The sequence below is a fragment of the Oncorhynchus masou genome, chromosome 17 (genome assembly GCF_036934945.1).
Source record: "Oncorhynchus masou masou isolate Uvic2021 chromosome 17, UVic_Omas_1.1, whole genome shotgun sequence".
Taxonomy (NCBI): Eukaryota; Metazoa; Chordata; class Actinopteri; order Salmoniformes; family Salmonidae; genus Oncorhynchus; species Oncorhynchus masou.
The window spans coordinates 34,702,673-34,718,157 of record NC_088228.1 but is presented as its reverse complement, the minus strand read 5'-3'; the positions used below and the strand labels follow the sequence as shown (position 1 = coordinate 34,718,157).

At 41.6% G+C, this 15,485-nt stretch overlaps 1 protein-coding gene across 1 annotated transcript in view; it reads left to right on the top strand.

Moving 5' to 3' along the window:
* The first annotated feature begins 1,083 nt into the window (after nucleotides 1–1,083).
* Nucleotides 1,084–15,485, top strand: part of LOC135558921 (fizzy-related protein homolog) — a 35,153-nt gene continuing 20,751 nt past the window's right edge. Inside the window, exons 1-2 of the mRNA XM_064993149.1 lie at nucleotides 1,084–1,222; nucleotides 5,324–5,394. Coding sequence (XP_064849221.1) covers nucleotides 5,326–5,394 — 69 coding nt within the window. The 5' untranslated portion in view covers nucleotides 1,084–1,222; nucleotides 5,324–5,325. The remainder of the gene's footprint in view (nucleotides 1,223–5,323; nucleotides 5,395–15,485) is intronic.

Here is a 15,485-nt window from a genome sequence, read left to right as displayed (position 1 = left end):
TATATGTTTTTGCTCTTTATTCTTTGTTATAGAGCCAAAAAGATTGGAGAAGTGGTTTACCCATACATCTCCATTTTGGATAGATAATTCTTTGTGTTGTTGTTTGTTTAGTGTTTTCCAATTTTCCCAGAAGTGGTTAGAGTCTATGGATTCTTCAATTACATTGAGCTGATTTCTGACATGCTGTTCCTTCTTTTTCCGTAGTGTATTTCTGTATTGTTTTAGTGATTCACCATAGTGAAGGCGTAGACTCAGGTTTTCCGGGTCTCTATGTTTTTGGTTGGACAGGTTTCTCAATTTCTTTCTTAGATTTTTGCATTCTTCATCAAACCATTTGTCATTGTTGTTCATTTTCTTCGGTTTTCTATTTGAGATTTTTAAATTTGATAGGGAAGCTGTAGAGGTCAAATATACTGTTAAGATTTTCTACTGCCAAGTTTACACCTTCACTATTACAGTGGAATGTTTTACCCAGGAAATTGTCTAAAAGGGATTGAATTTGTTGTTGCCTAATTGTTTTTTGGTAGGTTTCCAAACTGCATTCCTTCCATCTATAGCATTTCTTAATGTTACTCAGTTCCTTTGGCTTTGATGCCTCATGATTGAGTATTGCTCTGTTTAGGTAGACTGTGATTTTGCTGTGGTCTGATAGGGGTGTCAGTGGGCTGACTGTGAACGCTCTGAGAGACTCTGGGTTGAGGTCAGTGATAAAGTAGTCTACAGTACTACTGCCAAGAGATGAGCTATAGGTGTACCTACCATAGGAGTCCCCTCGAAGCCTACCATTGACTATGTACATACCCAGCGTGCGACAGAGCTGCAGGAGTTGTGACCCGTTTTTGTTGGTTATGTTGTCATAGTTGTGCCTAGTTGTGCATAGTTGTGCCTTTCTTTACACCTACTTATGTTGATCCTCCCACTTCTGTTGACACACCCACTTTCAGACACACCCAATTATGTATGCAGTTTACCCATGACTCGTCAGAATCACTTCTGCATGTCTGTTCCCTTGACAACGCAAAATGTGTGATTCGAAAAAAGTGACGTCACCGCGTTTTTCCCATGTACCTTTGCGAATCCCGGTCAAGTGTTTGTTGGTGAAAACATTCCTCTCTTTCTGGGCTGGAGAATAAAGAATATGTATTTTTTCTCCACATAAATCTCGCCAGACAAACAATAATCTCCGATTCAGTGCATAACTGAGAGTCTTTCACGCTGCACGGTAGGTCCATTTGAAAAAATGTTGTGTGAGAAACAAGTTCGAACGTTTGGAGATTGATAGGTTGCTAACGTTAGCGCGGTACTAACGTTACTGGTCAGCGAATGGAACAGTTGTGATTTATGATTGCATGGCTTTATTGTGGTAATTGTAGTTAGCTTTCTACAATCAGTGGCTTTAGTGTCGTCGAATAATTGTATTTTTGGACGGTGTTTGAAAGTGGCTTTCATATTGGTTCAAGTCGAGAACTAGAATATGGCGAGCTAGTTCAATCATTCTTGAACTAGAGATCTAACATTTAGTTTTCTGCCAATTAAAATTGTAACATAGACCATCGGGCTTAGTTTAGAGAGAACAACATCAGTAAGCTATGCCAACAGTTTTCTGATTATGTACGACAGAAGGAGTTGCATATAGCTCTATGATGAAACTGGCTCTCGTGAGGACCACCACAGGAAAGGAAGACCTAAAGTTACCCCTGCTGCAGAGGATAAATTAATTTACAGCCAGCAAGATTAGTGCGCCAGCTATTCAAGTCTCCACACAAAACAACCCGAATAGCTAGGTACAATTTACAGAAAACCAAACAGTGCTTTGGAACTAAAGTATTGAATTATTCTACATCATTAAGGCAAAGCCCAGTATCACATAGGAGATGTGGAATATGCAGCTGACAAGTGCACTATATATACAAAAGTATGTGGACACGCCTTCAAATTAGAGTATTTGGCTATTTCTCCCTCACCTGTTGCTGACAGGTGTATACAATCGAGCACACCGTCATGCAATCGCCATGGACAAACATTGGCAGAAGAATGGCCTTACTGAATATATTTGACTTTCAACGTGGCACCTTTCCAACAAGTCCGTTTGTCAAATTTCTGCCCTGCTAGAGCTGTTCCGTTCAACTGTACGTGCTGTTGTGAAGTGGAAAGGTCTAGGAGCAACAACGGACAGCCGTGAAGTGGTAGGCCACACAAGCTCACAGAACAGGACTGCCCAGGGCTGTAGCGTTTAAAAATCATCTGTCCTTGGTTTCAACACTCACTACCGAGTTCCAAAACTGCCTCTGGAAGAAGAACTGTTTGTTGGGAGCTTCATGATGTGGGTTTCCATGGTAGAACATCTGCACACTAGCCTAAGATCACCATGCGCAATGCCAAGTGTCGGCTGGAGTGGTGATGTATGGCCCTATGAAATCCGTTTAATTTTTTTCCAAAGTCCATTTTTCTCCGTACATTTTTCAAAATTCTGTGTTTTACGGTTTACTCTAATTTCATCATCAGAAAGTCTACACTCCTGCAAAATTGTAATTATTCGCCTACCTCCTCATGCCTTTTGCACACAATGTATATACTCTTCTTTTGTGTTTTTTTTGTGTATTATTGACTTGTTAATTGTTTACTCCATGTGTAACTCTGTGCTGTCTGTTCACACTGCTATGCTTTATCTTGGCCAGGTCGCAGTTGCAAATGAGAACTTAACTAGCCTACCTGGTTAAATAAAAACATTTAAAAAATATTAATGTGAATGAATAAAAGGTCAACAATTTAATCAGATATAACAGTACATTTGTAATGCAACACATCACACAATTGAAAAAAAATCAAGGCAAGTGCTTCAAAACTGAGTTCTACTAAGTGTTTCATTATAAATGAAAAAAAGTAATGCAAGAATCTAGGCAACAATGCAGCAACCTTCTCCTGTTTCCAGCTGGAGAATGTTTGTGACTGCCTGGGATGATGACTTTTGTGCCAACAAAAACTCTGTACAGGTGAACATGCTCTGCATGGTACTTCACTGCCTCAAACCAGCTATTCCATCTGGAGCTCTCTGCTTCAGGAGCCTTGGCCAACACAAACTCCTTCATAATGAGGAAGCTCACCCTTCTTCTCTTTCTGGCAGGCTTCTTGAAGAAGACAGCTCTCATCCATGTCACAAGTGATGCAACTTCAGAGAACTATTTGTAGTGCTGCCAAGTCTCACCCACCAGATTGATGACATGGCAGAGACAGGTAACATGGACACTGTTGGGCATCACTCCTTTCAGAACCTCCTTGTATGCCTTCAGGCAGTAGGAGGCATTATCTGTGACCACTGCCCAGCCATCGTTCAGGTTCAGATCGTTGCTGTGGAGGGAGGCTAGTATAGCTTGGGAAAACGTTGAGTAGTTGCATCTTTCCATGAAAATGTCATCCACCAGAAAGTACTGGTTTTCAACACCTGGAATGAAGGATAAGGAAAAACTAGAATTATGTTTGAACCTAAAATAATAATGTGACAACAACCTTTCTCTCAACGTGATCAAGACAAAGGAGAGGATTGTGGACCACAGGAAAAGGAGGACCGAGCACGCCCCCATTATCATCGACAGGGCTGTAGTGGAGCAGGTTGAGAGCTTCAAGTTTCTTGGCGCCCACATCACTAACAGACTAACATGGTCCAAGCACACCAAGACAGTCGTGAAGAGGGCGCAACAAAACCTTTTCCCCCTCAAGAGACTAAAAAGATTTGGTATGGTTCCTAAGATCCTCAAAAGGTTTTACAGCTGCACCATGGAGGCCACTGGTTGCATCACTGCCTGGTATGGCAACTGCTCGGCCTCCAACCGCATGTCACTACAGAGTTTAAGCTTCCTGCCATCCATGACCTCTATACCAGATGGTGTCAGCAGAAGGCCCTCAATTGTCAGACTCCAGCCACCCTTGGCGTGGAATGTCCTCTCTGCTACTGTACGGCAAGCGGTACCGGAGTTTCAAGTCTAGGTCCCAGAGGCTTCTTAACAGCTTTTACCCCCAAGCCATAAGACTCCTGAACAGCTAGTCAAATTGCTACCCAGACAACCCTCTTCTACGCTGCTGCTACTCTGTTATTATCTATGCACAGCCACTTTAATTACTCTGTGTATATATGTGTGTGGTATGTATGTATGTATGTATATGTATTAATGTATATATATGTGTGTATATGTGTGTGTGTGTGTGTGTGTGTATGTGTGTGTATCTATGTATGTGTGTATATATGTATGTGTGTATATATGTATGTGTGTATATATGTGTATGTGTGTATATATGTATATGTGTGTATATGTGTATGTGTGTGTGTGTGTATATGTATGTGTGTATATGTATGTGTATATATGTGTGTGTGTATATATGTATATGTGTATATGTATGTGTGTGTATATATGTATGTATGTATATATATGTATGTATGTATATATATGTGTATGTATGTATATATATGTGTATGTATGTATATATATATATGTGTATATATATATGTATATGTATATATATGTGTATGTATGTATATATATATATGTGTATATATATGTATATGTATATATATGTATGTGTGTGTGTGTGTGTGTGTGTGTGTGTGTGTGTGTATATGTATTTTCTTAGCTGCATTGTTGGTTAAGGGCTTGTAAGTAAGCATTTCACTTGTTGTGTTCGCATCTGACAAAGAGAATTTGATTTTAAGCTCTTAGCTGTTGGACTCTGGAGTGATGCATCGCGCTTCACCATCTGGCAGTCCAACTCACGAGTCTGGATTTGGAGGATGCCTGGAGAACGCTACCTGCCTCGATGCATAGTGCCAACTGTTAAGTTTGGCGGAGGAGGAATACTGGTCTGGGGCTGTTTTTCATGGTTCGGGCTAGGCCTCTTAGTTCCAGTGAAGGGAAATCTTAACGATACAGTATACAATGAAATTATAGACTATTTTCTGCTTTGAACTTTGTGGCCCTTTCCTGTTTCAACAAGACAATGGCCCCATGCACAAAGCGAGGTCCATACAGAAATGGTGTGGAAGAGCTTGACAGGCCTGCACAGAACCCTGACCTCAACCCCATCAAACACCTTTGGGATGAATTGGAATGCTCTTGTGGCTGATTGGAAGCAAGTACCTGCAGCAATGTTCCAATATCTAGTGGCAAGCCTTCCCAGAAGAGTGGTAGCTGTTGTAACAGCAAAGGGGTTGCCAACTCCATGATTTTGGAATGAGGTGTTCAAGCAGGTGTCCACATACCTTTGGTCAGTAGTGTAGCTATTATATTTTTGAATGTAAATCAATGCTATATCATTTCCTATTCCTTTACAGCTATGGACCAGGACTATGAGTGTCGGCTGCTCAGGCAGATCAACATTCAGAACGAGAATGACAGCCCTATTGTAAGTGGATTGACTTTTTAAAAGGTATTGTCTGTACTGTTTATTATTCTGTATTGGCTTGTGTTGTCCAATATCATTCTGTATTGAGATGGTATAATGTTCCCTTGTTTACATCTTGCAAATATCTTAGAATTCAAACCTCAAGATGGTGTCTAAATGTATTCATGTATGAATTGCTTGGCACACACTTAGCTGACCACAGAATGTTCAGGGATTTGGAGAGTGAGTTTTAGTTCAATTGATGGGACATGGGGTGAAGGTAATCTATCCAGAGATACTGGTGATGTTAACGCTTCAGTGTACAGGTTCATTTGCATAATTTGGTGGAATTAAATTGGCGCGTGTGTGTATTTTCGTTAGTTGTCATGTATCTCATTTATCACACAGCCTAGTTTGTGGAGCAGAATAGCCTATCACCTGTCAAACAGAGAGAGAGCAGCTCATCAGAAATGTGCTACTGGAGTGAAACGTGCTTTTGTAAGCCCAGTCATTGCGCCACCAATAATTCTAAATGCAAATATTTTGATGGCCACGATTTAAAGAGCTATTTTTATGGACTTGTAATTAAATCGCGCCTCCTATTCGAGTGCATAGGCTTTACCAACGGTAGACAGGCTATCAGCGTGTAACTAGAGGGTATAACTGCATTCAAAATAACACCGTCGACTGCAGTTAATGCACTTTTACTGCAGTTTCATAACTGCTATCTTTTTTTGTAAGGGTAGCCAAAATCCAATGATAGAAATGTGGAGGAAATTATTTTATAAAGGCCGTTATACAGAATTTTTCTCCTTCTGTTTTATTGGTTTTCATGAACTTTATTTAGTTGTCCAGAAGCCGAAGGTACAATCCTACTCATATTAGCAACCCATGTTAGTTTTTGCTGTTAGATTCCCCCTCTTCTCTAAGTTTCTAACACAGATTTTCATGGAACTGCTCGCCATCAGTTGCGCTGTTTAGAACTGTCTTTTCCAACTAATTGCATTTTGGATAATGTTAAATGATGATTTAATTGGCTGTGTCATTTACAGGAGTTGCGTGTTCAATAATAGGTTATACAGTGGGGCAAAAAAGTATTTAGGCAGCCACCAATTGAGCAAGTTCTCCCACTTAAAGATGAGAGGCCTGTAATTTTCATCATAGGGACACAACTATGACAGACAAAAGGAGGGGAAAAAATCCAGAAAATCACATTTGTATGATTTTTAATGAATTTATTTGCAAATTATGGTGGAAAATAAGTATTTGGTCAATAACAAAAGTTTATCTCAATACTGTCTTTGTTTTATACCCTTTGTTGGCAATTACAGAGGTCAAATGTTTTCTGTAAGTCTTCACAAGGTTTTCACACACTGTTGCTGGTATTTTGGCCCATTCCTCCATGCAGATCTCCTCTAGAGCAGTGATGTTTTGGGGCTGTTGCTGGGCAACACGGACTTTCAACTCCCTCCAAAGATTTTCTATGGGGTTGAGATCTGGAGACTGGCTAGGCCACTCCAGGACCTTGAAATGCTTCTTACGAAGCCACTCCTTCGTTGCCCGGGCAGTGTGTTTGGGATCATTGTCATGCTGAAATACCCAGCCACGTTTCACATTCAATGCCCTTGCTGATGGAAGGAGGTTTTCACTCAAAATCTCACGATACATGGCCCCATTCATTCTTTCCTTTACACGAATCAGTCGTCCTGGTCCCTTTGCAGAAAAACAGCCCCAAAGCATGATGTTTCCACCTCCATGCTTCACAGTAAGTATTGTGTTCTTTGGATGCAACTCAGCATTCTTTGTCCTCCAAACACGACGAGTTGAGTTTTTACCAAAAAGTCATATTTTGGTTTCATCTGACCTTATGACATTCTCCCAATCTTCTTCTGGATCAACCAAATGCTCTCGAGCAAACTTCAGACGGGCCTGGACATGTACTGGCTTAAGCAGGGGGACACGTCTGGCACTGCAGGATTTGAGTCCCTTGCGGCGTAGTGTGTTATTGATGGTAGGCTTTGTTACTTTGTTCCCAGCTCTCTGCAGGTCATTCACTAGGTCCCCCCGTGTGGTTCTGGGATTTTTGCTCACCGTTCTTGTGATCATGATCATTTTGACCCCACGGGGTCAGATCTTGCGTGGTCTTGTATGTCTTCCATTACCTAATAATTGCTCCCACCGTTGATTTCTTCAAACCAAGCTGCTTACCTATTGCAGATTCAGTCTTCCCAGCCTGGTGCAGGTCTACAATTTTGTTTCTGGTGTCCTTTGACAGCTCTTTGGTCTTGGCCATAGTGGAGTTTGGAGTGTGACTATTTGAGGTGGACAGATGTCTTTTATACTGATAACAAGTTCAAACAGGTGCCATTAATACAGGTAACGAGTGGAGGACAGAGGAGCCTCTTAAAGAAGTTACAGGTCTGTGAGAGCCAGCAATCTTGCTTGTTTGTAGGTGACTAAATACTTATTTTCCACCATAATTTGCAAATAAATTCATAAAAAATCCTACAATGTTATTTTCTGGATTTTTTTTCTCCTAATTTTGTCTTGTCATCGTTGAAGTGTACCTATGATGAAAATTACAGGCCTCGCTCGTCTTTTTAAGTGGGAGAACATGCACAATTGGTGGCTGACTAAATACTTTTTTGCCCCACTGTATATATTAGAGGTCGACCAATTAATCGGAATGGCCGATTTCAAGTTTATTTTTGGACACCATTTTTTTTATTACACCTTTATTTAACTAAGCAAGTCAGTTAAGAACACATTCTTATTTTCAATGACTGCCAAGGAACAGTGTGTTAACTGCCTTGTTCTGGGGCAGAACGACAGATCTTTACCTTGTCAGCTCCGGGATTCAATCTTGCAACCTTACAGTTAACTAACGTTAGTCCAACGCTCTAACCACCTGCCTCTCATTGCACTCCACGAGGAGCCTACCTGTTACGCGAATGCAGTAAGAAGCCAGGGTAAGTTGCTAGCTAGCATTAAACTTATCTTATAAAAAAACAATCAATCATAATCACTAGTTAACTACACATGGTTGATGATATTACTAGTTTATCTAGCATGTCCTGCGTTGCATATAATTGATGTGGTGCGCATTCGCGGAAAAAGGACTGTCGTTGCTCCAACGTGTACCTGACCATAAACATCAATGCCTTTCTTAAAATCAATACACAGAAGTATATCTTTTTAAACCTGCATATTTAGCTATAAGAAATCCAGGTCAGCAGGCAATATTAACCAGGTGGCATTGTGTCACTTCTCTTGCCTTCATTGCACGCAGAGTCAGGGTATATGCGATAATAATAAATGTTTTGTTTTCGAAATTATAGTTTCCGGATTCGACCATATTAATGACCTAAGGCTCGTATTTCTGTGTTATTATAGTTAAGTCTATGATTTGATAGAGCAGTCTGACTGAGCGGTGGTAGGCAGCAGCAGGCTCGTAAGCATTCATTCAAACAGCACTTTTGTGCGTTTTGCCAGCAACTCTTCACTCTGCTTCAAGCATTGCGCTGTTTATGACTTCAAGCCTATCAACTCCCGAGATTAGGCTGGTGTAACGATGTGATGTGAAATGGCTAGCTAGTTAGCAGGGTGCGCGCTAATAGCGTTTCAAACGTCACTCGCTCCGAGACTTGGAGTAGTTGTTCCCCTTGTTCTGCAAGGGTAACGCTGCATCGAGGGTGGCTGTTGTCGATGTGTTCCTGGTTCGAGCCCAGGTAGGAGCGAGGAGAGGGACGGAAGCTATACTGTTACACTGGCAATACTTAGTCCCTATAAGAATGGAATTCAAATGGTATAGAGAGAAATAGTCCTATAAATAAATATTAACTACAACATAAAACCTCTTACCTTGGAATATTGAAGTCTCGTGTTAAAAAGAACCACCAGCTGTCATATGTTCTCATGTTCTGGGCAAGGAACTTGCACTTTTACTTCTCCAACACTTTGTTTTTGCATTATTTAAACCAAATTGAACATGTTTCATTATTTATTTGAGGCTAAATTGATTTTTATTGATGTATTAAGTTAAGTGTTCATTCAGTATTGTTGGAATTGTCATTATTACAATTTTTTTTTTTTAATTGTCCGATTAATCGGTATTGGCTTTATTTGGTCCTCCAATAATCGATATCGGGGTTGAAAAATCATAATCGGTCGACCTCTAATATATATAGTACTTTAAGATAATAGGTTTGCTATTGTTGCATGTTTCCATTAAGCTGTTAATGAAAAATGTATGCATGCAATGTGGTTTCTGTTGGCCACGTCATTTTTGTGTTTTGAAAAAATGTAACCTGGTTAACTTCTTGCGTCGAGCAATCCGGGATCCTATTTATAGCCTCAAGCTCATTAGCATAACGCAACGTTAACTATTCATGAAAATCGCAAATGAAATGAAATAAATATATTTGCTCTCAAGCTTAGACTTTTGTTAACAACACTGTCATCTCAGATTTTCAAAATATGCTTTTCAACCATAGCTAAACAAGCATTTGTGTAAGAGTGTTGATAGCTAGCATAGCCTAGAACATTTTCACAAAAACAAGAAAATCATTCAAATAAAATCATTTACCTTTGAAGAACTTCAGATGTTTTCAATGAGGAGACTCAGTTACATAGCAAATGTTCAGTTTTTCCTGAAAGATTCTTTGTGTAGGAGAAATCGCTCCGTTTTGTACATCACGTTTGGGTACCAAAAAAAACGAAAATTCAGTCATCAAAACGTCGAACTGTTTTCCAAATTACCTCCATAATATCGACTGAAACACGGCAAACGCTGTTTAGAATCAATCCTCAAGGTGTTTTTCACATATCTCTTCGTTTATATCGTTCGTGGATGTCTACTTTCTCCTGTGAATCGCTTGGAAAAAGACGTGCAGTTGAAGATGACGCACCAATTTCGACGGAGGACACCGGGCGGACACCTGGCAAATGTAGTCTCTTATGGTCAATCTTCCAATGATATGCCTACAAATACACGTCACAATGCTGCAGACACCTTGGGGAAACGATAGATCGGGCAGGCTCATTCCTTGCGCAATCACAGCCATATAAGAAGACAATGAAAAACAGAGCCTCAAAAATCCTGCTCATTTCCCGTTTGAAGTTTCATCTTGGTTTCGCCTGTAGCATCAGTTCTGGGGCACTCACAGACAATATCTTTGCAGTTTTGGAAACCCCTCCCCTCTTCCTGTGGAAACCCATTAGAAAATGGGCCTTAGGCTACATGTTTCTTTCAATCGTATTTCTATTGAACATTTCATCTGCAGGAATTTTTCTGCCATTGAATTCCTTATGCAGGCCACCCAAGCTTTGTTTTGGGCCACCGACAGTACCAGTCAAAAACTTAGAGATACCTACTCATTCAAGGATTTTTCTTTATTTTCACTATTTTGTACATTGTAGAATAATAGTGAAGACATCAGAACTATGAAATAACACATGAAATCATGTTCTAACCAAAAAAGTGTGTTCTTCAAAGTAGCCACCCTTTGCCTTGATGTTACCTTTGCGCATTCTTGGAATTCTCTCAACCAGCTTCAGCTGGAATGCTTTTCCAACAGTCTTGAAGGAGTTCCCACATATGCTGAGCACTTGTTGGCTGCTTTTGCTTTACCCTGTGGTCCAACTCATCCCAAACCATCTCAGTTGGGTTGAGGACGAGGGATTGTGGAGGCCAGGTCATCTGATGCAGCACTCCATCACTCTCCTTCTTGGTCAAATAGCCCTTACACAGGCTGGAGGTCTGTTGGGTCATTGTCCTGTTGAAAAACAAATGATAGTCCCACTAAGCACAAACCAGATGGGATGGCGTATCGCTGCAGAATCCTGTGGTAGTCATGCTGGTTAAGTGTGCCTTGAATTCTAAATAAATCACAGATGGGGTCACCTGCAAAGCACCCCCACACCTCCACCATGCTTCATGGTAGGAACCACAAATGCAGCGATTATCTGTTCACCTACTCTGCATCGCACAAAGACATGGCGGTTTGAACCAAACATCTCAAATTTGGACTCATCAGACCAAAGGACAGCTGTTCTCCGGTCTATTGATCATGTTTCTTGGCCCAAGCAAGTCTCTTCTTATTGGTGTCCTGTAGTAGAGGCTTCTTGCAGCAATCCAACCATGAAGGCCTGATTCACACAGTCTCTTCTGAAAAGTTGATGTTGAGATGTCTGTTATTTGTCTGTTATTTATTTGGGCTGCAATTTCTTAGGCTGTTAACTCTGCTGCAGAGGATATGTTCATAGAGGTAACCCTTGGTCTTCCTTTCCTGTGGCGGTCCTCATGAGAGCCAGTTTCGTCATAGCTCTTGATTGTTTTTGCGACCGTATTTGAAGAACATTTCTAAGTTCTTAATTTTCTGCATAGATTGACTTTCAAGTCTTAATGTAATGTTGGACTGTCGTTTATTTTTGGTTGTTTGTGCTGTTCTTGCCATAATATGGATTTAGCCCTATTTGGTAAAAGACCGTCTTCTGTATACTACCACTACCTTGTCACAACACAACTTATTGGTTCAAATGCATTAAGAAGGAAATCAATTCCACAAATGAACTTTTAACAAGGCACACCTGTTAATTGAAATGATTCCAGGTGGCTACCTCATGAATCTGGTTGAGAGACTGCCAAGAGTGTGCAAAGCTGTCATCAAGGCAAAAGGTGGCTACTTTGAAGAATCTAAAATATATTTAGATATTTCTTTTCAAGACATGATTCCATATGTGCTATTTCATAGTTTTGATGTCTTCACTATTGTTCTACAATTAGAAATCAGTAACAATTAAGGAAAAACCCATTAACGAGTAGGTGTGTGCTGACCATGCATGTCAGAGCAAAACTAAGCCATGATGTCAAAGGAATTGAGTGCTCCAAGACAGGATTGTGTCGGCACAGCACAAAAACATCCTGTGGCGGACTTCACTATTGTTCTACAATTAGAAATCAGAGCACCTCCTCCCAGTGCCCACTGCAATTACACGGTCACCACGGAAAACCCATTAACATTAGCCTTCTTCCTGGCTACTCCAACCTCTGCCAACAGCTCCCCCCCCCCGCAGCTACTCGCCCAGGCCTCTCCAGGTTCTCCTTTACCCAAATCCAGATGGCGACACCCTGGACCCAAACTGTTACAGACCTATATCCATCCTGCCTTGCCTATCTAAGGTCTTCGAAAGCCAAGTCAACAAACAGGTCACTGACCATCTCAAATCCCACAGTACCTTCTCCGCTGTGCAATCTGGTTTCCGAGCCGGTCACGGGAGCACCTCAGTCACGCTCAAGGTACTAAACGATATCATAACCGCCATCGATAAAAGATAGTACTGTGCAGCCGTCTTCATCGACCTTGCCAAGGCTTTCGACTCTGTCAATCACCATATTCTTAACGGCAGACTCAGTAGCCTCTGTTTTTCTGATGACTGCCTTGCCTGGTTCACCAACTACTTTGCAGACAGAGTTCAGTGTGTCAAATCAGAGGGCATGCTGTCCAGTCCTCTGGCAGTCTCTATGGGGGTGCCACAGAGTTAAATTCTCAGGCAGACTCTTTTCTCTGTATATATCAATTATGTTGCTCTTGCTGCGGGCGATTCCTTGATCCACCTCTACGCAGACGACACCATTCAATATGCAGACGACACCATTCAATATACTTCCGGCCCGTCCTTGGACACTGTGCTATCTAACTTCCAAACGAGCTTCAATGCCATACAACACTCCTTCCGTGGCCTCCAACTGCTCTTAATCGTTAGTGAAACCAAATGCATGCTTTTCAACCATTCGCTGCCTGCACCCGCACGCCCGACTAGCATCACCACCCTGGATGGTTCCGACCTAGAATATGTGGACATCTATAAGTACCTAGGTGTCTGGCTAGACTGTAAACTCTCCTTCCAGATTAATATCAAACATCTCCAATCTAAAATCAAATCTAGTGTCGGCTTTCTATTCCGCAACAAAGCCTCCTTCACTCATGCCGCCAAACTTACCCTAGTAAAACTGACTATCCTACCGATCCTCGACTTCGGCGACGTCATCTACAAAATAGCTTCCAACACTACTCAGCAAACTGGATGCAGTTTATCACAGTGCCATCCGTTTTGTTACTAAAGCACCTTATACCACCCACCACTGCGACCTGTATGCTCTAGTCGGCTGGCCCTCGCTACATATTTGTCGCCAGACCCACTGGCTCCAGGTCATCTACAAGTCCATGCTCGGTAAAGCTCCGCCTTATCTCAGTTCACTGGTCATGATGGCAACACCCACCCTTAGCACGCGTTCCAGCAGGTGTATGTCACTGATCATCCCTAAAGCCAACACCTCATTTGGCCGCCTTTCGTTCCAGTTCTCTGCTGCCTGTGACTGGAACGAATTGCAAAAATCACTGAAGTTGGAGACTTTTATCTCCCTCACCAATTTCAAACATCTGCTATCTGAGCAGCTAACTGATCGCTGCAGCTGTACATAGTCTATCGGTAATTAGCCCACCCAATTTTACCTACCTCATCCCCATACTGTTTTTATTTATTTACTTTTCTGCTCTTTTCCACACCAATATCTACCTGTACATGACCATCTGATCATTTCACTCCAGTGTTAATCTGCAAAATTGTAATTATTCGCCTACCTCCTCATGCCTTTTGCACACAATGTATAGACTTTTTTTTCTACAGTGCTATTGACTTGTTAATTGTTTACTCCATGTGTTGCCTGTTCACACTGCTATGCTTTATCTTGGCCAGGTCGCAGTTGCAAATGAGAACTTGTTCTCAACTAGCCTACCTGGTTAAATAAAGGTAAAATAAAACATCTAGGGAAGGTTCCCAAAAAATGTCTGCAGCATTGAAGGTCCCCAAGAACATAGTGGCCTCCATTTTTAAATGGAAGAAGTTTGGAATCACCAAGACTCTTTCCGAGAGCTGGCCGCCCGGCCAAACTGAACAATCTGGGGAGAAGGGCCTTGGTCAGGGAGGTGACCAAGAACCCGATGGTCACTCTGACAGAGCTCTAGAGTTCCTCTGTGGAGATGGGAGAACCTTTTAGAAGGACAACCATCTCTGCAGCATCTCACTAATCAGGCCTTTATGGTAGAGTGACCAGACAGAAGCCACACCTCAGTAAAAGGCTCATGACAGCCCGCTTGGAGTTTGCCAAAAAGCACCTATAGAACAAGATTCTTTAGTCTGATGAACCCAAGATTGAACTCTGGCCTGAATACCAAGTGTCACTTCTAAAGGAAATCTGGCACCATCTCTACAGTGAAGCATGGTGGTGGCAGCATCATGCTGTGGGGATGTTTTTCAGATGCAGGTACTGGGACACTTGTCAGGATCGCTGGAAAGATGAACGGAGCAAAGTACAGAGATCCTTGATGAAAACCTGATCCAGAGTGCCTCAGACCTCAACGGTTCACCTTCCAACAGGACAACGTCCCTAAGCACACAGCCAAGACAACTTAGGAGTGGCTTCGGGAAAAGTCTCTGAATGTCCTTGAGTGACCCAGAGCCTGGACCTGAATCCTATCGAAGGTCTCTGGGGAGACCTTAAAATAGCTGTGTCAACAACGCTCCACATCCAACCTGACAGATTGTGAGAATCTGCAGGGAAGAATAAGAGAAACTCCCCAAATACAGGTGTGCCAAGCTTGTAGCGTCATACCCAAGACTTGAAGCTGTAATTGAGGCAAAGGTGCTTCAACAAAGTACTGAGTAAAGGTCTGATTACTTATGTAAATGAGATATTTCAGTTTATTTTTAATAAATTAGCAAAAAAGTCTACAGGTTTTTTTTGTCATTATGGGGTAATGTGTGGGGATAAAAAAATATATATTTTAGATTTAAGGCCTAACAATGTGGGATAATGTCAAGGGGGTATGTATGAATACTTTCCGAGGGCACTGTGTGTTTGTGTGTGCTCAGCAGAAAAAGAAACGTCCCTTTTTCAGGACCCTGTCTTTCAAACTTCACAGATCTTCATTGTAAAGGGTTTAGACTGTTTCCCATCCTTGTTCAATTAATGAACATGCACCTGTGGAATGGTCGTTAAGACACTAACAGCTTACTTAGGACACTTACTTACAGCTTAAACTTAGAACACT